Source organism: Cervus canadensis, chromosome 21 (assembly GCF_019320065.1).
Source record: "Cervus canadensis isolate Bull #8, Minnesota chromosome 21, ASM1932006v1, whole genome shotgun sequence".
NCBI lineage: Eukaryota > Metazoa > Chordata > Mammalia > Artiodactyla > Cervidae > Cervus > Cervus canadensis.
Genome location: NC_057406.1, coordinates 8,598,404 through 8,622,600, shown reverse-complemented (window position 1 = coordinate 8,622,600; position 24,197 = coordinate 8,598,404). Strand labels below are relative to the sequence as shown.

The 24,197-nt window shown below is 40.6% G+C and overlaps 1 protein-coding gene across 1 annotated transcript in view; it reads right to left on the bottom strand.

The window, feature by feature from the left end:
- Positions 1-2,692: 2,692 nt before the first annotated feature.
- The window catches only part of ENTHD1 (ENTH domain containing 1), an 89,532-nt gene continuing 68,027 nt past the window's right edge, over positions 2,693-24,197 (bottom strand). The window contains exons 6-7 of the mRNA XM_043440998.1: positions 17,586-17,981; positions 2,693-3,865 (exon numbers count right to left, since the gene is read on the bottom strand). Of these exons, the coding sequence (XP_043296933.1) occupies positions 3,261-3,865; positions 17,586-17,981 (1,001 nt within the window). The 3' untranslated portion in view covers positions 2,693-3,260. The remainder of the gene's footprint in view (positions 3,866-17,585; positions 17,982-24,197) is intronic.

Below are 24,197 nucleotides of genomic sequence, written 5' to 3'. Positions count from 1 at the left end.
GGTTTGATGGCATTACCGACTCAATGGACATGAGTTTGAGTGAACTCTGGGAGTTGGTGATGGACAGGGAGGCCTGGCATGCTGCAGTCCATGGGGTCACAAAGAGTTGGACACGACTGAGAGACTGAGCTGAACTGAACTGAAATTATATCTCAATTTTTAAAAATTTGTGGACTGCAGTTATGCAAAGGAAAATTTATAGCCTTATGCATGCAATAGACCATTCTTAATAGTTTGCTAGCAAGAATACTCTTTAGTTTACTTATTATTCTTACCAGTAAGAATTTTATACTAGTTTACTTACCATTTCTACTACCAAAGATATACTTGAAACTATCTGTAAGAAACAGAGGTCTATGAAAAACAATATAGCCAATTTTACAAGAACCAAGTAGAGTTATAGAAATGGAAAATACAGTAGCTGAATTGAAAACCAAATGAAGATTTAACAACAAATTATGTATAGCTGAAGAGAAAATTCATTAACTTGAAGGTAGGTTGGGAAATAACTACCCTAATTTATGCAATATGTATAGTGAAATATTCTGCTGTGAAGTGTCATGATATCTGAAATTTATTTTCAAGTAGTTCAGCAAAATCTGTGTGTGTTTATCTACATAATGTGTATATAGACATAGATGTGTTTAGCAAGAGAGGGAGGTAAGGCAAACATAGCAGCATGTTAACAATTGGTGAATCTGAGTAAAGGCTATATTGATGTGCAATGTACAACTGTATATTGAACATTTCCATAAACTTCTCTAAAATTAAAAATAAAACTAGTAAAACAGTAGCACTTAAATAGCATAAAAATATCAAGAACAAAGAACTAAGTCTTTAAAAAAGAAATAGAAGCCTTCTTGGGGAGGAAATAATGAGCTTATTGAAAAACATGAAGAGAACATCTATATGGTTTTAGAGGTTTTAGAGATACACCATGTTCATGGATTGGAAGATTAAATTTGTAAAAATTTCCCCAAATTGATTAATAGAGTTAATGCAACTTTATTCAAAATTGAATAGGGCTTTGGAAAGAACTTGACAAGATGCTTCTGTAATATATATAGAAAAGGGCCAAGAAGAGAAAAACTCTCTGGGATTCCAAATGCCACAGATAATATTGTTTTGTTCCTACCTCAGTGGTGCCTCTTTCTCAACTTCCTTAGTTTCCCAACTTCTTCCTGATCTTATGTTAGAATGCCCCAGGGCTCAGGTCTTCAACTTCTTTCCACTATCACACTGACTCCTTTGGTAATTTCATCTAGTCTCATAACTTTAAATAAAAATCATTTACTAGCCTCTATTTCAATTTAGATCTCTCTCAAACTCACTCTTATATCCAATTGTTTACTTGATATCTCTACTTGGTTATCTAATAGACATGTGAAATTTAACAAAATGGATGACTTAAATTAAATGAAAAAAAATTAGTTCAGTTCAGTTCAGTCGCTCAGTCATGTCCGACTCTTTGCGACCCCATAGACTGCAGCATGCCAGGCCTCCCTGTCCATCACCAACTCCCAGAGTTTACTCAAACTCATGTCCATTGAGTCGGTGACGCCATCCAACCATCTCATCCTCTGTTGTCCCCTTCTCCTCCCGCCTTCGATCTTTCCCAGCATCATGGTCTTTTCAAATGAATCAGCTCTTCGCATCAGGTGGCCAAAGTATTGGAGTTTCAGCTTCAACATCAGTCCTTCCAATGAATATTCAGGACTGATTTCCCTTAGGATGGACTGGTTGGATCTCCTCGCAGTCCAAAGGACTCTCAAGAGTCTTCTCCAAAACCACAGTTCAAAGCATCAATTTGTTGGCGTTCAGCTTTCTTTATAGTCCAACTCTCACATCCATACATGACTACTGGAAAAACTATAGCCTTGACTAGACAGACCTTTATTTTTTGGCCACACCGCACAGCATGTGGGATCTTAGTCCCCTGATCAGAGAGTGAACCCGTCCATGCCCTCTGTAGTGGAAGGGCAGAGTCTGAACGACTGGATCACTAGGGAAGTCCCTAAATTTTTTTCTGTCTGCAACCTTCCTCATCTTAGTTGATGGCAACTTCATCTTGAATTTTAGTTGCTCAGTCCAATACCTTTGGGTTCATCCTTGACTCTTCTCTTCCAACCCATCAGCAAATCCCTAAATGAATCACTTCTCATTTACCTTTACTGTCCTGACCCTGGCTTGAGCCATATCCAGCTCTTATCTGGATAACTTCAACAGCCTTCTGATTGGCTTATTTCCTCATCCCATGTTCCTGTACTAAGGGTGCCCTCTAGTTCTTAACCCAGTTTGCATGATGAAAATCAGTTTTAATTTGGGACCCAGAGCATTAGAATACTTTTTTAAATGTCTCATATTTCTTCAATTATCAGAGATCATTTTAGCCTTTGGTTAGTAATTGTTGAAACTGAACAATGGGTACATGGAGCCCTTTACATTGTTCTTTCAAATAAATATGAAACAAAACAAAAGCTTCCCTGGTGACTCTAATCTGCAGCAGGATTGAGAATCACTGGTCTGTAATCCCCAAACCAGATCATTTCCCCCATAAATAATCGAGACAGTTCTATTTGAAAAGCTGTCTTAAAGAATTTAAAAGATACATAAAAGACTAAAAACACCAAATTTATTTTCCAAAATACAAGAAAAAAGTACACATTTAAATTCACTGTGCATATACCCTAACAACAACAAAAACAACAAAACCCCACCTGTTTCATGTCCTACTTATCTGAACTTAACTCCTAACCAACTGCGGCATCCACAAGAAGGGAAAGATTTTTGGCCCTTTTTTTGCAGAACCTGAAAGGTGATGTGAAAAGATGTGAAACATATACCCCAGACTCAATTCTCCTAAGACAAGGCAAAGGCTTGTTAACAATGAAGCTCCATACTAATGGAAAATGAGAGGCTTCTTACTGCCAATTTATCCAGGAACTCTGGAATAGTCATCTGCTGTTTGAAGTATTACCACAACTTTTACTACTGCTCAACGTTATTTTGAGGTAAAGTACAGAGCATGGAGGAATGAAATTCTCTTCAGTTTCAAATGAACTGATATTTAAATCTGAAAATATTATCAAAGGTGATTCCTTTTATCTTTAAAAAATAAACCACCCAAACAAATTTATTAGTTTGAAGTATACTTGTTTAATAAACCTGACAAAGAAAAATCAAACTATCATTCTATTTTTGCACAGTAATGAGAATCTATAAAATGTTTCGCCTTCTAACAAAAATAGCTACTGAGATAATCAGACTTGATCTGAGCCTGCCTCAGAATACTGGGGGAACTGCAGAGACTTGCTTATTTGTGGACTGGACCCACTCATGCTTACCAGACGACTACTGATGACATTAAGTTCTCGTATCACCATGCTCAGGTCTTCGTGTAATGTGACTATGGCATTTTTTACCTCCCCTAGAAGAACATTAGTGGAATTGTCTGCTTCATGTTCCCTAGACAGGTCTTTGGTTGCCTGAGAACTGGAACAGGACATAGAGGTGAAATGGTCTACATTTTGAGTGGAAAACGCTACCCAATTACTGCTAGAAATAGAACTTGTCTTCTTTTTGGCAGAATCAGAGTTGTCTGGAAGAACTTCCAGTAGGTTGAGGTTGTCATTTTCTTTTTCATCGGAGGACAATGGACTCCTAGGAGCAAAAGAGTGATGAATCCTGGCTGTCTTATCTATATTTTTAACAGAGGCAGAAGAAGATTCTTGACAGGACAAAGTCCAAAAGGAAGGTCCGGCCAAAACTGGGGGTAAGGGATGAACAGACTTCTCTGGAGAGGCTGAATCAGGGGATGACACAGATAAAGTAGAATAGGAGAATGCTCCCTCAGACGCAGTTGAAACTAAAATGTAGAAATGAAAGACAAAGATTAGGCAACATACAAATTAGAGTAACAGCTTAAATAATTTTACAATGTCAAATTCTATCTGGCCTCAGCATAAACTACTTAGAATTTTATATGTTAAAGAGTTACAATAGGCCCAAATAAAACCAAAGCAGGAAATAAAGAAAATCTAAAGATCTATGATACATCAATAATACCATAAAAAAGGAACTTATATAGAAATATCAATATTCATCTTAACTCTCAAACTTCGCCTAATATATTTTTATACTACACTTATCAGAGAGCAGAAAAGTAGAATATTACACCCTCTTCTACTCACTGCCAGAATTTTAAGTTGACATTTAAAGCAGAAAGTCTGAGAAACCTGTAACTTAGATTCCTTCATTTTTTTTCCTTTTTTTTACAGAAAATATTATGGCAAAATGAACAACCAACTACAAGTACCTCAGAGTTATAAAACTAATCTTTTTCTCTCAATAGTCAAATATAGTCAAGGCTGAGTCCAACCCATCTGAGATCCAGGACACTTTAGCACTTGTACATATATATTTTTCCCACCAAGAAACTATAAATAAAATGAAAAGCATTCTAAGCCTGTTTTCCATAAAATTAAAGATTTGATAACATTTTTAACTTCCCTTCAAGAAAAAATCATAGTAAATCTCTTCTTTCACACTTTATTCTAAATCATTATTTCCCAAACCATTATGGAGAACACTGTGTCCCTTAAGATGGAAAAAGATGTTTTGTGAGAACTGGGTTTCAAAGTCAAATAAGACTGGCCAATTGCACACTGTGCCTCCCATTAGGAGATAAACAATATCCATTAGTATATTCAAGGTTCTGAGAAATCAACAGTACAGTTGACCCTTGAACAACATGGAGGTTAGGGGTGCTGCCCGCCCCACATTCAAAGACCCCCACATAACTTTACAGTTGGTCCACCATATCTGCAGTTCCAAATCAGCAGACTCAATCAACCTCAGATTGTATAGTACTGTACTATGTATTTACTGGGAAAAATCATGTATAAGTAGACTCATGCAGTTTGAACCCATGTATTTAAGGGCCACCTGTAATTTATTCAAGTGTTTTCCAAACTTTATTGGACACAGATTATTTTCTTGTCTCCTTGGAATGTCTATTTTTATTCATTTTTGCCTTAGGTGGGTTTTCCAGATGGCTCAGTGGTAATCTGCCTGCCAACACAGGAGCCGTGGGTTCAATCCCTGGGTTGGGAAATGGCAACCCACTCCAGTATTCTTGCCTGGAAAATTCCATGGACAGAGGAGTCTGGTGGCTACAGTCCATGGGGTTGCAAAGAGTCAGACTCGACTGATGTGACTGAGCACGCATGCCTTAAAAGGAGGTAAAAGTTGTCAAATTCCAGTGCCGAAGTCTTTGAAATTAACTTTGGACTTACTACTTTAAAAAAAATTTTTTTTATTGGCAATTCCCTGGCAGTCCAGTGATTAAGACTCTGTGCTTCCAGTGCAAGCAGGCACAGGTTTGACCCCTGCTCTGGGAACTAAGATCCCACATGCCACGAAGCATGGCCAAAAACTAAAATCAAATAAAATAACAGTGAGAATAATTTGAGAATAAAATAATTAAAAAAACAAAAACTTATTCACTATAAGTCATAGAAGAGGGAGATTAATGCTTACCACTTAGCACACAAGACTTATCTTTCTTTCTTATTTTATTTATTTTACATATTCATGTCATTCTAAACTAAATTGGACCTCTTATCTAAAAATGTGGCCAGGGCAGACAGCTTCTATTTTTGGCTTCAAAGCCACCTGGTGCCTAGCTCCAGTTCTCAGGAAATAATTCCAATCACAAAACTTTAAGGGGGTGAAATGAGTATTCTCAGCTGGTGCAGCAGCAGGACACAAAAAAGAAAGTAGGAACTTCATTAACACACGGTCAAGACAGGACAAGCACACTTAAGAATCCAGGTCAGGCTTATCCAACGTTCTATCCTTGGAGTAAAAGGAGGGTGTGCGGTGACCACCCTGCCAGAGACGGAAGCCTCTGTATATGTGTGTCCTGAGTCTCTGCAACCCTCTGGGCTGTGCTCAGCTGTCACTGGACATGTCTCTTTGCCACCCTCCAATTTTCCATCAGTATATCCTGGATCTTTCTCTTTCTGGGTCTATTCTCAGGCTAGAGTAACTCGTTCTCCAGTGGCTAGCATCTCACTTCAGAGACCCTCCATGTACCTTCTCCCGAAAACACATCTCTAGACTTCTGCCAGAGGTTGTGAGAGTTGGTTGAGTATTCGGGGCAACTGTTCATCTGTTTGACAAGGAAGAAAAGTCTAAGGATTTAAATTGCTTTTCAAATAGCTATTTTCGAATTCTCTTTATTTAGCACCACACTCCAATAACAACCTGTGGAATAGGCTTCATAATCCCATTTAAAATATGAGGCAAAGGCATCGCAAAGAAGCAAAGAAACTTTCCCAAGATCACAAGGCTAAAAAGGGGTAGAGATGAGACTCAAATTCAAATCTCTGATGTTAAAGCATATAATCTAATCCACTAAGCTCTACATCCACACCATTCTAGTATATTAGAATTATTTTTACTCTATTAGAGAATTATGTTAAATTCTAGATATAAAGTTGAGAAGGCAGGCAACCAGGATGGTGAGGGATGTAGAAGGGTTGATGGATATGCAAATCTTTACCCCAAAACAGATAGGAAGACAAAGGGTAGGAGGCTATATTTAGTTATTTGAAAACAGTCAGAAAATCTTAGTAATATTTATCTTCCATTTCTCATATTGTGCACAAGTTGGAACTACGGTTAACAGGAGAAAGTAACAGGAAAAGAGATTTCAGTCCAGTTGAAAAAAGAAAACATTTAAATAGTTGTGGTTTCCCACACATGACATGCGCTGCTTTGGGAAGCGGTGAGGTTCTTAACACTCACGGAGCTCATGCAGAGCCTGGGCGACCATTTGGCAGGAACATTTCAGGCAAGATCAAGGCATCAGCTGACAGAACTATATATCCTTGGTGAGATTCTAAGATTCTAGGACCCAAACCACATATGTTAGAGTACTAAGAAACTATTCTAGAAATAGTCCACTCTGGTCAGAAAGAATGATTTCATAAGGAAGATTTAAGAAGGCCAGGAGGAAAATAATATTTCAGTCAAATGTTAGTATAATGTTATCTTATATATTTAAAGATCTCTGGTTCCTCTGCCTATTCTAAACCCAGCTTGTACATCTGGAAGTTCTCGATTCAAGTACTGCTGAAGCCTAGCTTCAGACTCTTGAGAGTCCCTTGGGCAGCACCGAGATCAAACCAGTCAATCCTAAGGGAAATCAACCCTGAATACTCATTGAAAGCATTTTGAGCATAACCTTACTAGCATGGGAAGTGAGCACAAGTGTTTGGTAGTTTGAACATTCTTTAGCATTGCCCTTCTTTGGAATTGAGATGACACAGATTTTCTTTTCTTGGGCTCCAAAATCACTGTGAATGGTGACTGCAGCCATGAAATTAGAAGACACTTCCTTTTTGGAAGGAAGGCTAGGACAAACTTAGAGTATGAAAAAGCAAAGACATCATTTTGCCAACAAAGGTTCACACAGTCAAAGCCATGGTCTCTCCAGTAGCCATGTATGGATGTGAGAGTTAGATCATAAAGGCGGCTGAATGCTAAAGCTTTTGAATTGAGGTTTGGAGAAAACTCTTGAGAGTCCCTTGCGCAGCACTAAGATCAAACCAGTCAATCCTAAGGGAAATCAACCCTGAATACTCATTGGAAGGGCTGATGCTGAAGCTCTAGTATTTTGGCCACCTGCTGGTAACTTATTGGAAAAGACCCTGATGCTGGGAATGATTGAGGGCAGGAGGAGAAGAGGGCAGCAGAGGATGAGATGGTTGGATGGCATTACTGACTTGATGGACATGAAGTTGGGTGAACTCCAGGAGATGGTGAGGGACAGGGAGGCCTGGCGTGCTGCAGTCCATGGGGTTGCAAAAAGTTGGACATGACTTAGCAACTGAACAACAAATATATTTAAAGATAACACAGTTAAGGTAGGCACACACATGTGACATGATGAATACCTGGCTTCAGTTTTATGCTGAAACTGAAAGTTGCTCAGTCGTGTCTGACTCTTGGGACCCCATGAACTATACAGTCCCCGGAATTCTCCAGGCCAGAATACTGGAGTGGGTAGCCTTTCCCTTCTCCAGGGGATCTTCCCAACCCAGGGATCGAACCTAGGTCTCCCACACTGCAGGCAGATTCTTTACCAGCCGAGCCTCCAGGGAGGCCCACAGTTTAAAGCCAGTGGTTCTCAAAGTGTGGTTCCTGAACCACCAGCAGCACCACCTGGGAATCTGTTAAAATGAGGTTCCAGGGCCCCACCCCAGACCAGCTGAATCAGACACTGGGGGCTGGAGCTCAGAAGACTGTGTGAACAAACCTGCAGGTGTTTCTGCTGAGTGCGGAGGTCAGAGAATCACTGCTTTCTGCTGCGTGCCCACCCTTCTCCTGCTGTGTGGCCGCAAGTGCTGAGTAAACAGCTTCTCACTGTTGATGGTTCTGCAGCTCTGACTCGTAGGCTGCCTGATGCTTTCGCTCTTGAGAACCCACTCCATCTCTAATTGCTGCACGCCAATTTACTGTTGTTTCCAAACACACTGCAGCTGTCCCAGCCGCTGCACACGGCGCCTCAGGGCGCATGTCCCTCGCCGTTCAGTGACCCTCCTGGGCTCGCTGCGGAAGTTGTTAACAAGTGTCTTCTCTATACAGCCGACCCCCCAGAGCCGAAATGCAGCAAGTACTGCAAATCAGCTGCAGCAAATGGCTGGATTTAAAAGTCTCATTGTGTGATACAGACATGCTAATGAATGCCAGACTCGCTTGAAGATAGTACTGACAAAATTTTTCCAAATGCGGATGTGTTATCTCTAATTTTTTATACTCACAAATAACACTGGATCTGTTAATTAGGGTCACAAAGAGTCGGACACAATTGAGGCGACTTAGCATGCACACACTGTTAATTATTATACTACAATTTTAAACTTAAAAAGCATTTGGAAGTACTGGGTTGAAAAAACCAAGATAACAAATACACTTCTGGAAATATTTAAAAGTTATCTTTAGCAGTAAACGTAAATTTTTCTGCTGGCAGCTGGTCTTTGGTAAACAGTTCATTGTACAAGAGAGGGATTTTTTTTTCTTTTTCTCATTCTCCAATTCATCTCTTTCAGTTTTCCTCACTAATATAGAATGGCTGTCAAGTTACCTACACACAGGAATTATACTATCCTGATTTTGTTCTATGACTAAAAAATGAAATACTTACAAAATTCTTTGTGACAGAATTATTCATAACTGCCAAAAAGTGGAAACAACCCAAACGTCTGTGAACTGATTAAGATAAAGAAAATGTGTTTATCTATACATCGGAATATCACAGCCACAACAAGGAGCGACTTACTGATTTATGCTACATTGTGGATAAACCTTGAAAACATGGTGCGCAGTGAAAGAAATTAACCACAAAAGGCCACCTGTTGCATGACTCCACCACATGAAATGTCCAGAAAAGGTAAATCCATAGAGACAGAAAGCAGACAGTGGCTACCAGGGGCTGCGATAAAGCAGGCAGAGAGTGACTGCTTGTGTGCACAAAACTTTTGAGGGTAATGGGAATGCTCTGGCATTAGTAGTGTGACTGTACAACTCTGGGAATACACTGAAAAACCACTAAATTGTCCGTTTTCCAAGGGCGCATCCTATGGAACAGGAATTAGATCTCAATTTTTAAAAGCTGCCATATTTGAAAATTCATTTTTAGTATCATTATTATAAATAAGCTACATAAAAGAACCAGATTTAGGAGTAACATGGGACTAGAGAGAAATGGTAGTAAGTCTGCCCCTTATTATAAGTGGTTATAAATCACTTACGCTGGATTTTTATTGGGAAAATTGGATTATTGGATTAAAGATGAGTTTTCTCACTTGCTTATGAAGTATAAATGTGGTTCATTCAATTAAAAAAATCCAATCGGTGTGTCTTTCTGTCTGCACAAGAGCTGGCAGGAGCTGCACGGCTGGAAGGGTTGCTGGGGCCCTCTCCAGGGGGCGGGGGGCACCCCGGCTGTGACTTCCCTGGAGAGTGATAAGCGTCCCTCTCCCATTGACGCTGTACTCCACATGGTGCTTCGGGACCACCCTGACCACTAGCTCACCAGAGTTAGCTGGGACGGTCTGTAGAACTACTTTCTATCATTTCCCCCATTGCTTCAGGGACACTGTTAATTGTTCTAACTCCAAAGGCTTTTATAGGCAAAAAGAAAAAGGCGCTGTAAATTAGTCTTTTGTGTGTGTGTCACTGTAGTTTCTTTTCCTAGCAAAGGTGAACTGAAAAACAGCTACAAAGAACAACTACTGCTGAAATCCAGAGTAAAAAAAAATGGAACCAAATGAGACAGAAAGGAGGAAGTCAGTGAGAATGGTCACCACTATCTCAACAAGACAAAGTACAGATAATTTTTTCCTCCCCAAAATTAGAAAGTAAAATCCAGTGCGTCTAACACACTCACCCTGACTGTGGCTCATGAGACTGTAAGGAAAGCTGCCTGCCACCAAACTGGCTTCTAAGTATGTACTAGCTCCTTCTTCCTTTTTAGTGCGCATGATAAACTAACGACCTAAAACAACAGTTTGAGCTTCAGACAAATAAGCAGAGGAGCAGACGGAATGGGCTGTTCTCAGAACAGAGGTATTGAGCATCAAAAGGTCAAAGGAGGTCGCTGCAGCAAATTCATTCCTCTCCTTCAGTAAAGATATTACAGTGTATTAGCTGGCTGCCTTAGATAGTCTCCTTGGTATTTGAGAACCGCTAAAATATGCAAGTATTTTTTTAATTTGCCCAGCTCATTATCTCCAAAGAGTTTATGACATTGGACCTGGACCCTTCCTATAAACAAACACTTAAATGAAAACCAGAAAATAGGTACTCTGTTATCCTCCACCATCCAGTATCCATGGAGACTAGCATCCATTTAGTCTCATCATTTCTTGAATTCCTCAACCACAATGACCTTCAGTCATTCCTCTGAGTATTCCCTAGAATGTCATCACTCACAACTGCTCTACTTTGAAACCTTGTTTTCCAAGATTACTTTTTCTTCTCAGTTACTTCCAGCTCTATAGATTCCTTTTACATTCCTTTTAATACATCTACACTTTGGCCTCATTGATGCAATGAGACCATAGATGCAATGATCTTTCTATTTTCTCTCTATCAGTGTCCTCTTGGTTCTGGCTCCTTTCTTAAACCAGTCTAGAATCCCGGGATCCATCACTTTAGCCATTTTCTGGCTACCTTCTTGCTGAATGTCTTCTGCCTTATTTGCTACTAATTTCTTTCTTTGGCCTCGCAGGGTGGCATGCAGGATCCTAGTTCCCCAACCAGGGAATCGAACCTGTGCCCCTGGCAGTGAAGTCTTAACCACTGGACCATCAGAGAAGTTTCCCTGCTACTAATTCCTAATTCAGGAGTCAGCAAAACTTTGATAGAAAGGATAAGATAGATCTTTTAGGATTTGTGGTTCATATGGTCTCTGTTTGAACTACTCAGCTCTGCTGATGTGGCACAAAAGCAGCCAAAGACAATATGCGAGCCAAGTAGTATGGTTGTTTTCCAATACAACTTTATTTACAAAAACAGGCAGTGGGCCAGATTAGGTCCAGGCTGAAAGTTGGTCAATCGCTGTTGGAAGCCTATTTCAATTTAAATATCTGCCTTTTTCATTTCTATGCTCAGCACAGAAAAAAAAAAAAAAGCCCAGACCTGAAAAACTGGACCACTACAAATAACTGCTCCTCCATCTTCTCAGAGTCTCAGCAGCTCTTTCTTCCATTCTCTGCAGTTCAGTTCAGTTCAGTCACTCAGTCGTGTCCAATTCTTTGTGACCCCATGAACCAGAACACATCAGGCTTCCCTGTACATCACCAACTCCCGGAGTTTACCCAAACTCATGTCCATTGATTTGGTGATGCCATCTAACCATCCCATCCTCTGTCGTCCCCTTCTCCTCCTGCTCTCAATCTTTCCCAACATCAGGGTCTTTTCAAATGAGTCAGCTCTCTGCATCATGTGGCCAAAATATTGGAGTTTCGGCTTCAACATCAGTCCTTCCAATGAACACCCAGGACTGATCTCCTTTAGGATGGGCTGGTTGGATCTTCTTGCAGTCCAAGAGACTCTCAAGGGTCTTCTCCAACACCACAGTTCAAAAGCATCAATTCTTCGGCGCTCAGCTTTCTTTATACTCCAACTCTCACATCCACACATGTCTACTGGAAAAACCATAGCCTTGACTAGATGGACCTTTGTTGGCAAAGTAATGTCTCTTCTTTTTAATATACTATCTAGGTTGGTCATAACTTTCCTTCCAAGGAGTAAGCGTCTTTTAATTTCACGGCTGCAACCACCATCTGCAGTGATTTTGGAGCCCCAAAAAATAAAGTCAGCCACTGTTTCCACTGTTTCTTCATCTATTTGCCAAGAAGTGATGGGACCAGATGCCATGATCTTAGTGTTCCGAATGTTGAGCTTTAAGCCAACTTATTCACTCTCCTCTTTCACTTTCATCAAGAGGCTCTTTAGTTCTTCTTCACTTTCTGCCACAAGGGTGGTGTCATCTGCATATCTGAGGTTATTGATATTTCTCCCGGAAATCTTGATTCCAGCTTGTGCTTCTTCCAGCCCAGTGTTTCTCATGATGTACTCTGCATATAAGTTCTCTGCAGTGGCTGTTCTAAATGTTCCAGTTTCTTCATGGAAAAAATGAAACCACTCCAAACCCTCAGGCTTGGCAGGTGACCCCAGACAGTAAGATATGGAAGCCATGACATACAGAGTGTGGCCCATGAATGTTCAGTACATTTAATTATTAAGAACAATAAGACCCTTCCCTCACATCCGGTATACCCTTTTTTTTCCTTCCTTATGTGTTCTTAGCACGAGGTGACTCTCTTTCTGGTCTGGATTCTGGTCTGCCTTCCCCATATCACCCTCCGTCTCAGGATCTTTCCCCCTACCTTGCTCACCGGCTCTTGTCTCTATCTCTCACCTCAATCTTTTCCTTCAGCTGACTCATTGGAAAAGACTCTGATGCTGGGAAAGACTCAAGGCAAAAGGAGAAGAGGGCAGCAGAGGATGAGATGGTTAGATAGCATCACCAACTCAACGGATGTGATCTGAGCATATTCCAGGAGACAGTGAACGACAGGGAAATCTGGCACGCTGCAGTCCATGGTGACTCATAGAGTCAGATACAACGTAGCAACTGAACAACAACAACACTTTTAACACTAGAATTTAAAATAAAATACATGGTATTTTCTATTTACCCACATATTTATAATTTCTAGTGCTATCTTCCCCCACCCCACCCCCCACAATTCACTGGGGTCTTCCCCTAGACATATATTATGGTTTCAACCACTGTTGTGAGATCCACCCAGTCCCCATCCTGGGCTGCAAGTTCTCTGGACACCCTCAAGGGCTATGCCTACATGGAGTTTGCCACCGAGAGCTTGGCCCAGGCCACCATGGAGCTGGACAAGAGCATCTTTCAAGGCCAGGTCATCAAATGCTGCCCAAAAGGACCAACTTACCAGGGATAGGCTCCATGGAACACGGGGGCCTTCAGGAACACCCAGGTGCCAGGGGGAGCCTTCCCCCACAGCAGCATCCAGGGCATGGCCCATTCCAGACCGTGAGAATGGAACCGGGGGTGCGGAAGAGTCTCACCATGGTTTTTACTGTGTTGAAGTGGGGACCTGATTTTGAGAGTGGGGCTGTAGCAGGGTCAGGAGTTAACACAGCTCTACTTGGGACCATTTACTTCACGTAGAATAACTACTCCATCCTCGTCATTCAGCGGGAGGACAGTCCAGACCCCACGCCAAAGCCATCGGGCACCCAGCAGGGCACAGGGTGGGCCTGCCATGTGGGCCAGTCTTGACTGTGGAGGGCACGGGGCAAAGCTGCAGGTAGGTGATGCTCAGGCAGCTGGGTTCGGCTACAGTAATGCCTTTTATGGAAAAGTAGAAATGTGTGTCTTTTTGGTCAAGAATTTGGGCAGAGTTTATAAATGGAATGTGAGACTCCTTCTGAGTCTCCCTCCCTTTCAGGGTTTCCCTTGTAACTTTTCAACTTCTCTGCCAGTACTGAACTATTTCTTTTGATACCTCAATCTTTATGAACTGAATAGTATCCTCAAGGTCTTAATTTCAGCTAATTATTTTTCTGCTTCGGAATTCAGGAATTTGCTGGATTCCTTTTTATAGATAGCAGTAGTCTATTGCGATGAAATTTCCCCATCATTTCTTCTGTTGAGATATATATATATATATATATATATATATATATAAAAATCATAATTATTTTAAAGTATGTATCTTATAACTTCAGAATCTAGATTATTTGTGAGTCTGTTTCTATTGTTTATTTTATTCTGTATTTCTGGTCATTTATTCATTTCCTAGTATGCCTGGTAATTTTTTGGTGAATGCCAAATGTTAATGCATGAAAAATTGTAGCACCACTCAAGAAAGGATTTCATTAACTTCAGATACTTTGCTCTAGCTGAAGCTGGGTTTCAGCATTTGGGAGGGCTGGTCTATTTCCAGGTTGTCCTTACTCCTAGAAGGTACCTCTGATGCATAGGGTGTAGCCCTTTAGAGGGCCCAGCTGAAAGGATGGCGTATTTACCAGAGCCCCTACAATTCTGCATATCCTAAACTCCAATCTCCGTCTTCGCAGCACCACAGGACTATCAGAATCTCTGGTTAGCTTGTTGGTTTCTTCCCACTTAGTTTCTCAGCACCTTATTCAAAACCTGAGCAGTTTAGCAGCAGGCAAGTAAGAAATCACACCAAGACTCGTGGACTTTTTCTCTGTGATTCCCTCCCCTCTGAAATATTGGCCCCTTAAGTCCCTGACATCTTAGAAGCCCCAAACTCCAACCCGACCTCCCAAGATCAGTGAGACAGTGGAAAGCCCAGGCCTCTTGTGTTTTCTTGGCTTCTATCATCCTGCTCTGCTAACAGGCAAACAGGCAAGGGGGAGAAAACGGAGACACCACTCAGATGCCAACTGCAGGTCTAGGCCTCCTCTATTTCTGATCCACTGGCTATAAATTAAAGAATCCCATGGTCCCCTCTTTGGGTTTGATAATTTGCTAGAACGGCTCACAAAACTCAGGACCTTGCTTTACTTACTATAATGGGATTATTATTAAGGAACAACCAAATAGAAGAAATGCACGGGGCAAGGTACAGGGAAGGGACGCAGAGCTGCCATACCTTCTTCAGGCGGTCGTCCTCCCAGAACCTTCATGTGCTCGCCAACCTGGGAGCCCTCTCAACCCCATGGTCTAGGGTTTTTACAGAGGTTCCATTACATAGGCATGGTTGATCCAATTATTGGCCCCTGATTTTTTTACACTATCCGTCACCATCACCTGCTTGCTCTTTTTAAAAAGCGTTTATTATTTGTTTTGGCTGCGCTGGGTCTTCATTGGAGCATGTGGGCTTCTCTAATTGTGGTGTAGGTTCCAGAGCATGTGGTTCAGTAGCTGCACATGTGGGCTTAGCTGGGATATGTGGGATCTTATTAATAGTTCCCTGAGCATGGAGTCTTATCCATTGGACCACCAGGGAAGTCTCCATTGGCTTTTGATTGATCAGATCATTGGCCATTCCTTCTCCTCTCCCCAGAGGTCAGGGATGGAGTTGAAAGTGTTTATGATGAATAACAGAAAATGCCTCTTTCTCTCCTATCACTCAGGAAAATGACAAGGGCTTCAGAAGCTCTGTGCAAGGAACCAGGGGTGAAGACCAAATATACATTACTTATTGCATCACAGTATCACAATCCTTTCCCCTAGGAGCCTGACCATCAAGTGTTTTCTACCTTGGTTGTTTTTATAATGATTTCTAATAGTTTTCTGGCTTTAACCAACATTGTTGGTGGAGGATTAGACTAATGCTATCTGCTTCATTACAAGTAGGAGTAAAAGTCTTCCTTGCTAACTGGTTTTAGAGGAACTCCTTGTAATTTTTCATAATTAAATATACTTGATATACAAGCTGTGACAAAAGTATTTTCAATTTTCTTTTTGTGGTATTTGTGGAAGAAATGAACCAAAGTAACAGCTTCCCAGGGGACAGCATGCACATGAGCTAATCATAACATGCACTGGCTATCATAACCAGTACTAATTGGTTTCTCCATCAGTAATCTCAGCAGAAAAGTTAATTTTGTGACAAAACTAAGAATTAGTTTTATTTTTAAGTACTTAATTAAAAAAAAAATTCTGGGAAGAGCAGTAAGAAGAATCTCTTACTAGTCACTGACCTTACCAGCATCAAGGTAAGTTTCTTTAAACTCACACAATTTTGGCTTCCATTGTTTGTATTTATATTGTACTTCTGACCTGAATTTGAGGCAGTTTAAAAGATTTATAGTTTAAAAGTTCATATTTAAAAAATTATGAGTTAGTAAGCATTTTTACACATGAGAATCAATAAACGACTTAGTCTTTGAAATGAAAAAAAAAGTGAAAGTAATAGTCGCTCAGTCATGTCCGACTCTTTGAGACCCTGTGGACTGTAGCCGGCCAGGCTCCTCTGTCCATGGAATTCTCCACGTAAGAATACTGGAATGGGTAGCCATTCTGTTCTCCAGGGAATTTTCCCAACCCAGGGATTGAACCCAGGTCTCTTTCATTGCAGTCAGGTTCTTTACTATCTGAGCCACCAGGGGTATGGACCAGCAGGTGGGTAATTCTTTTACTAATTAACTCTACAGAAGAAAGTATAAATTATAAAATGTAGGATTTAACAACTGATGGTCAGTGACCTGGGATCTCAACTGGCTTTATCCTTTATCAGCCAGTCTAAACAAGACTGCAACCCTCTCAATGTTTTGTAAGACAGAAGAGGGAAGAGATTCTCTACTCCCCCCCGCCTTTTTTTGTAATCCATACACAGCTCTTTTAAAAACGGGAAAACACACACATACATACCCATATGGATGTATGTGTATGCATACACACCAATATACACACTAATCACTTTCTCTCGCATAGCTTTTAAATAAACAACCTAAATGTTTGACAGGAAGCTCTTATTTAATGCTGCTGATAAGTCACCTCAGTCGTGTCCGACTCTGTGTGACCCCATAGAGGGCAGCCCACCAGGCTCCGCTGCTCCTGGGATTCTCCAGGCAAGAACACTGGAGTGGGTTGCCATTTCCTTTTCCAATGCATGAAAGTGAAAAGTGAAAGGGAAGTTGCTCAGTCGTGTCCAACTCTTCATGACTCCATGGACCGCAGCCTACCAGGCTCCTCTGTCCAAGGGATTTTCCAGGCAAGAGTACTGGAGTGGGGTGCCATTGCCTTCTCTTATTTAATGCTAGTTCTTTCTAATTTGTTCTGTATCAAAATTGCTCAGAACGTGGGCTTCACTCAAGCACAGGTAACCATGATGATGATCTGCTATTAGCCCTTTAATATAAGGGGCACTTTCCCAACTCAGACATACCTGTCTTCATACCAATGGGTGGAGAATAAGAGAAGGCAACAAACCAGGAGACAGAAAGCAGAAAAAAGTAAAAGAAGAGTACTTCAAAAGAGGGGTTTCTTGTAGACTCACCCCATGTGGCTAAGGTCTTGAGGTTTTCATCCTCCATCGGAACCAGGCCGGACTGTGTTGCTTTCTGATGACCCTTACTGATTACAGTCTCTTTCACTGGGTCAAATGTTGTGAATGAGGGAGAAACATACAGTGTCTCCACAGAGGCCTGGTTACGGAAAGTAGAATCTGATTTTGATGTCCTTAAATGAGGGCCAATGAACTCTTCCTGACTAGTTGGCCAATGTGCTGACAAAGTTGTCAATGTGTCACAGCTTTTTGCAGCTGGCTGCTTTTCTAAAGGCATTTGCAAAGGGTTTCCTGTGATGGTCTTTGTAATGGTACTGTCTGAGTTCTTGTCCAGACTCACATTTGTCTGCAGAGATGGGCTTTTTTCTGAGGGAACAGGCACGGCATCTGTAAAATAACAAATGAAAGAGCTATAAAAAAAAAAAAAAGATGGAAAGTACTCTACGTCAAATTTATTGCATTTTTAATAATTGGATGTTTTTTTGCTGTAACAGAATTCTCTGCTGTTTAGTCGATTCTACTTTTTCACTGTTTCTATTCTATTTAAAGTATTCCCAAGTTTAAGTGATGACTAGTCATTCTGTGGCTGTCTTCTCTCTCTCTCTCTCCTTACTGAAGTCAAGGCCAGGCAGCTTCAAATAACTTGTCTTTAAATATTTCTCCCTTCACCCACTTATCCATCTCTGAAACCACTCTGTTTTTAGTTCCTTCAAACTTTCATCTCTTACAAGATAAACTAGAGAAAACATGCCACCTCATACTGGTCTATCCTCACAGAACCCCCAGCTACAAAAAAGTCTTTTTGCCCCAAAATAAAAAATGTCTTCTCATCCCAGTGTCTATCCAAGGCCCATGAAAGAAAATCACTCTCTTAGATAGCAACCTAATTATAATAATAACCCGGTGGGAGAAAAGAAGCAATTTTTCCGGAACCGTTGTGATAATTACTAAAATGTACGTTCCATCGGGTCAGGGATCTTTGTCCTTTTTATTCATTAATATCATCAAAGTACCTAAGGTATAATGGGGAAAGTACCTGGAATATAACAGACAAAGTAATATTTACTATAAATCAAAGGGATTGAGAGAATGGAGAGGAACTGAAATTTATCTATTGAATATGAATTATGAGCCTGGTCCAAGTTTCTAGATGTAAATTGTTATCAACACTTTCAGTGCTAGGGACTTGCGCTTGAATAGTTTCATCTAAAATAGTAAATGGAAAGAAAGAAAACTGAGAGAGGGCAAAAGGAAGACTGTCTCATTTGAGCTCCCCCAAAGAAAGGAGGCGATGGGAATTGTGCAAGTTGCTATGATGTGTTTCCACGTCACAACGCTCATCACAATGTACCTCATAGTGAGCAGTGAGATGCTCATCGTTATCACTTTCAGACTGTGAGTTATTATAATGAAAAGCAACTTTTCTTTGACTCTAACCATCTTTCCCATTTCATCCACAGTTGGAAGCTAACCTGGGCAAAAGTGCTGCTGGTTCACCACAGAATCAGACAGTTCAAGAAACCTAAATCATTACCTCTACTAGGAATTCCGTTTTTCCCCCCAGCCCTCTCATCTCCAGACATTTTCTTTTTTTTTTTTTTTCCAGACATTTTCATATTTAAAAATTCTGTTCAACTCTCACCTTCTCTACAAAGCATGCCCTGATCTCATCTTTCCTCGCTCTATTCTATTATTGTTTATCTTATGGTATCTTGTTAGGAGTCCTGTGAGCAGTTGTAACGAGTTGCCATCTCGTTAACTATTAATACAAGTCTGGCTGCCTACTTGAAAACAGGTTCGTTGAGGAGACCTTACTAGGAGTTTCCTCTGTACCCCAGCACCCAACAGTGCCACTCCCATAGGGTGTGTTTGATAAATGCTTGTTGAGTGGAAGGCCAAACTGAAGCACAAGGATAAAAAAGGTAATGGCTTTGTTTTTTAAATGGAATACAGTTTAACTACTTAATAGTGATTAAAGGAAATAGAAAATTGGTAGACAAAAATAACATCTAAAATATTCCAGGTTTGCATATGATCATGTTATATCTAGTGGATAAAGATTCTGTTAAAAAGATTAATATATTCTTAGTGTAATATGAGATCAATGGTATCCCACAGTGCATGTGTGCATCACCATATTTACATAAAAGCATGGCTAAGAAGTGAATTTTAGCCAAATATTTTTCCATTGACTTTCATTTTTCTTAGGAGAAAAGTCTTTCTATAAGTAATGAAATCATCTTGAAATTGGTAGCTCAGACGGTAAAGCGTCTGCCTACAATGCGGGAGACCTGGGTTTGATCCCTGGGTCGGGAAGATCCTCTGGAGAAGGAAATGGCAACCCACTCCAGTAGTCTTGCCTGGAAAATCCCATGGATGGAGGAGCATGGTAGGCTATAGTCCATAGGGTCACAAAGAGTCGGACACGACTAAGCAACTTCACTTAAACTAGGATAATTCAGAATGACAGTGACTTTTTGATAACAGTATTCATAATAATACTCCATCTAAATCTAAAGAAAGAAGGAAACTGAAATCTTAAGACACTCCTTGAAACTCATTCCTCTGTGGATACTTCAAGTGTACTCTGCTGGCATTCCTTCGTCTCACTAAGCAACCTTTTCAACGTTCTTCCCTGGCTCTGTTTCCTTTAAAATGTAGACAGTCTGTCCTTGGCCCCTTTCTCTTCTGCCTCTGCCATATCCCAGGGCGACGTCACCTATCACTGCTCTTAAAGGAGGACGAGATCCACCACCTGTATGCAAGTAATTCACACATTTTAATTCTCAGCTCTGACTTCTGCTGAGTTCTAGCCCCCAATACACAGCCATCTCTCTGTACAGGGCGGTCTCACTACCCTGCAGCCTCCTCACCCTTGGGTGCTTGTTTCACCTCTATTAATATGGCCATCAGCTTCCCAGTCATGCGCGCTATTTTGGAGCACCGTTGCTACTACCGCCTCTAAGAGGTCTCCCCGCCCGTTCCCTCAGTTCACTCTGCACAGTACAGCCAGAGGGGACTTTCCAAACTGAACACCTGCTCGTGTCACTTCTTTCCAGTACATCTTCAAACTACTTAACAGGGTTTACGAGGCTCTTTATAAATCAGCCCCCATTTACCTCTCTCGCCTCATTTTGTACTGTTGTTGCTGTTCAGTGGCCAAGTCGTGTCCAAGCCTTTGCGACTCCACGGACTGCAGCATACTCTTCCTAAAACCGTATGATTCTGCTTAACCTCTCCCAGTTCTTCACATTCACCATGTTTCTTTCCGGTACCAAGTCTTCGCCCATGCTGTTCCTTCTGCCTGAGATGCTCCTCCCTCTTCACACCTGATTCCAGCTTCCAGGCTGATGGCCGTTAGGTGGACATACACTTTCATGTCTCTCTCTGCTCTTCCTTCAGTCTAGAATATCCTCATCTTTACCCTCTTCTCTGTCAAAAACCTTTCCACTCTTCTAACCTCAATTCAAATACTGCCTCCTTGGTGAAATCCTTTCTATATCCTCCAAGTTAAAATGAATCCCTCTTTCCTTTGTTCTGCATGATACAATGTGAATATTCTTGTTTTCACTTATCATTTCAAATATTTACAGCCCATGGGGTTGGGAAGAGTCGGACACGACTAAGCGTGCACACACATCATATTTCAAATATTATTCATTCATTTGACAAATATTTATTAAGTATTAGTATGTGGCAGGCACTAAGCTCTGATGTCAGCAATATACCAATCTTGTTGTTGACACCTCGTCAGAGCTTGTTGACAGCTCTGGCACCCCCTAGAGTTTGCACACCCACTCACGGCACATATCGTGTTCGACTTGTTCAATCTGTGACTGACCGAGTGCCTAACTTGATAGATGTTTGTTCAAGGAATCATTATCTGGATGATCCAGTTGTTAAAAGGAACATGAGTGGAGGACAAGAGACGTCTTAAAGGACATTCTAATTCAGTCCTTTTATGATACACAGGAGAACCCGAGATTTCTAGAGGTCAAGTGATTGTCAGGCTCACAAAATGATTCAAGGGCAGAAGTAGGACCAGAACCCCAAATTCCTTGATAGATGTTTGTTCAAGGAATCATTATCTGGATGATCCAGTTGTTAAAAGGAACATGAGTGGAGGACAAGAGACGTCTTAAAGGACATTCTAATTCAGTCCTTTTATGATACACAGGAGAACCTGAGATTTCTAGAGGTCAAGTGACTTGTCAGGCTCACAAAATGATTCAAGGGCAGAAGTAGGACCAGAACCCCAAATTCCTGATTTCTAAGTCAATGCTCTTGTTATTAGGGGACTATGAGAAGGAATGAAGAGAACCAGCTGCACCAAGTACTTCTTGACCAACAGCTGTTGTAATGATACATAACTGAAGTGACTGGAGCTTTGGGATCAGGACATTTGTCCCTGGGGCTGCCTTTAGGAATGTGGGACCCTGCAGATGGGGTCAGAGTTAAGTACACAGTTGGCCTATGTATCTGTGCCTGTTTGTCTTCTCCCAGGAAGGGGCGTGGGTGGGGTAGGTTTTTTTCTTCAATTCATATGAAGAAAGAATAGCGTCTATGGAAAATTTTTGGAAGCTGAGGAGAACCTGTGGGGGTCTGATGGAGAACAGCAAAAGGCTTCTCTTTTTATGCTCAAACACAAAGCACAAAAGTGGATATTCTGTAAACACTAAAACACTAAAGGGATTGTTTCATGAGGGATTCCCAAATTTCTCTGGGAGAGAATTTCTGTGAGATCCACTGAAAAGGCAGAGAGGAATACAGAGTGAATTAATTTGGTTGGCTTGCTTTATCTGGTTTCTCATTTTCTTTCCATTTAAACCTGAATGTCAAAAAGCTTTATTCTCAAGTATCTATCCAGCAGACTCCTGGATGGGAAGTCTAGAATTAAATTATGAGACTGTACTCAGTTTTTTTATTGTAACAGTGCTTTACACCTGCTAAAATACTTGATTAATGCAAAATAGGACCTTGAAATGTCAGTCATATTAAAACTGGTTTGGATATTCTTGATAGTTATCTTTAGGAAGAAGCTTATTCCCTATGTAGGACATCAGACAGCAAATTTAAATACAGACTATCACCAAAATGCCTGAAGCAAGGGAAGAAAAAAAGACAGCCAACAACACAACTCCATGCTTTGAGCCTAAGGATAAAAGAGAAATAGCTATGCTGCTGAAGGTACTGGAAAATGTTTTCGCTGGTTCAGAGACAATGATGAAATCATTTTTAAACAGAACATCAGATTTAATTCTGAGTTGAGAAACTTTGCCTACAGACAGGAACATTCCTATACTGGTAGCTCTTTTACAATTTTCAATAATTCCACTGCCTTGTTTCAGGTACTATAATCATTGCAAATTATTTTATATTCTATTATACTGTGGATCTAATAATGGGTGTTATATTCCAACAGCGCTATTGCTGTGATCAATTCTGTTGGTCTGATACACAGTATCTAATTACAGCTACAAAACAGAGAGCTGGCAAGCATGACCAAAGATGGATGCCACACCACGTCTTTGTGTAGTTTAAAACTGTATAACTAAAGGAGCTTCTACTTTAGTAATTATGTTAATCAGAGAAAATAGGACCTGAAGATAATAAGGCCATTTTGCTGAGAGGCCACAGTTATACATTATTAACACAGAGGGGTGATTTGAATTGCTCATTAATATATTCGTTTAAAGTAGATAAGCTATTAATTTAAAATGGATATTTAACGTGAAAGTTAAATAACATGTTTGACATGAAAATCTTAATATATTTACCTTAAAATATTTACATAAAGCCCCAAATAATCATTATAAATGATCTATGTTAAGTGTGTGTATGTACGTGTGGGTGTGTAGGAGGGATGTATATACACACAGTTGTAGATTCTGAGAATTTTTTATCATGTATCATCATACTTCACTGTAGTATATATTATATCCAAATATTAAGGAAATATATTTGGAATTATAGTTATGAAATATGCAAAGTATATTTACTACTTCTTTTGATATATATTTGAGGTAATGGCTTAGCTTTGCATAGAAAAATAGAGATATGGACACATTTAAAGGTGCTTTTCTTTAAAAGTCATCAAGTAGGATAGCTGAAGACTTTCAGGCCATGAAAATGGATTGTAATATTGTGCTATGAGCTGTGAGTTTAATGCTAATGAAGCAACTGTATAAAATAAAGTGTCTTGAGACAGAAACACACATAAAACAAGGCTATGCGTTGATCTGCTGGCAGTGATATTATGACCAGAGATCATACGAACCTGAGTCCATTTCCCAGGAGCAAGGATTCAGGAGGGAAGGTGTCAGTGTTTGTCGTGACCTCACAGAACCATGTTCAACTTGAATAAATCCTGCCCAACACTTTAGTAAGTTGATTGTACCACCAGGGGAGCTTTTAAGACTCCCCTGGGTCAGGTTACACCAAGACCAAATAAATTAGCACCTCTGGCAAGGCGACTCGGGGACAGAGGTCTTAAAAGCCAGTGTGCATTGTCACTGATAAAAACACTAACAGAAGAGATAGGATGATCACAGCAATAAATAGTTGTTAATTTCACCCTCCCCCACCAAAAAAGAAAATGGATCA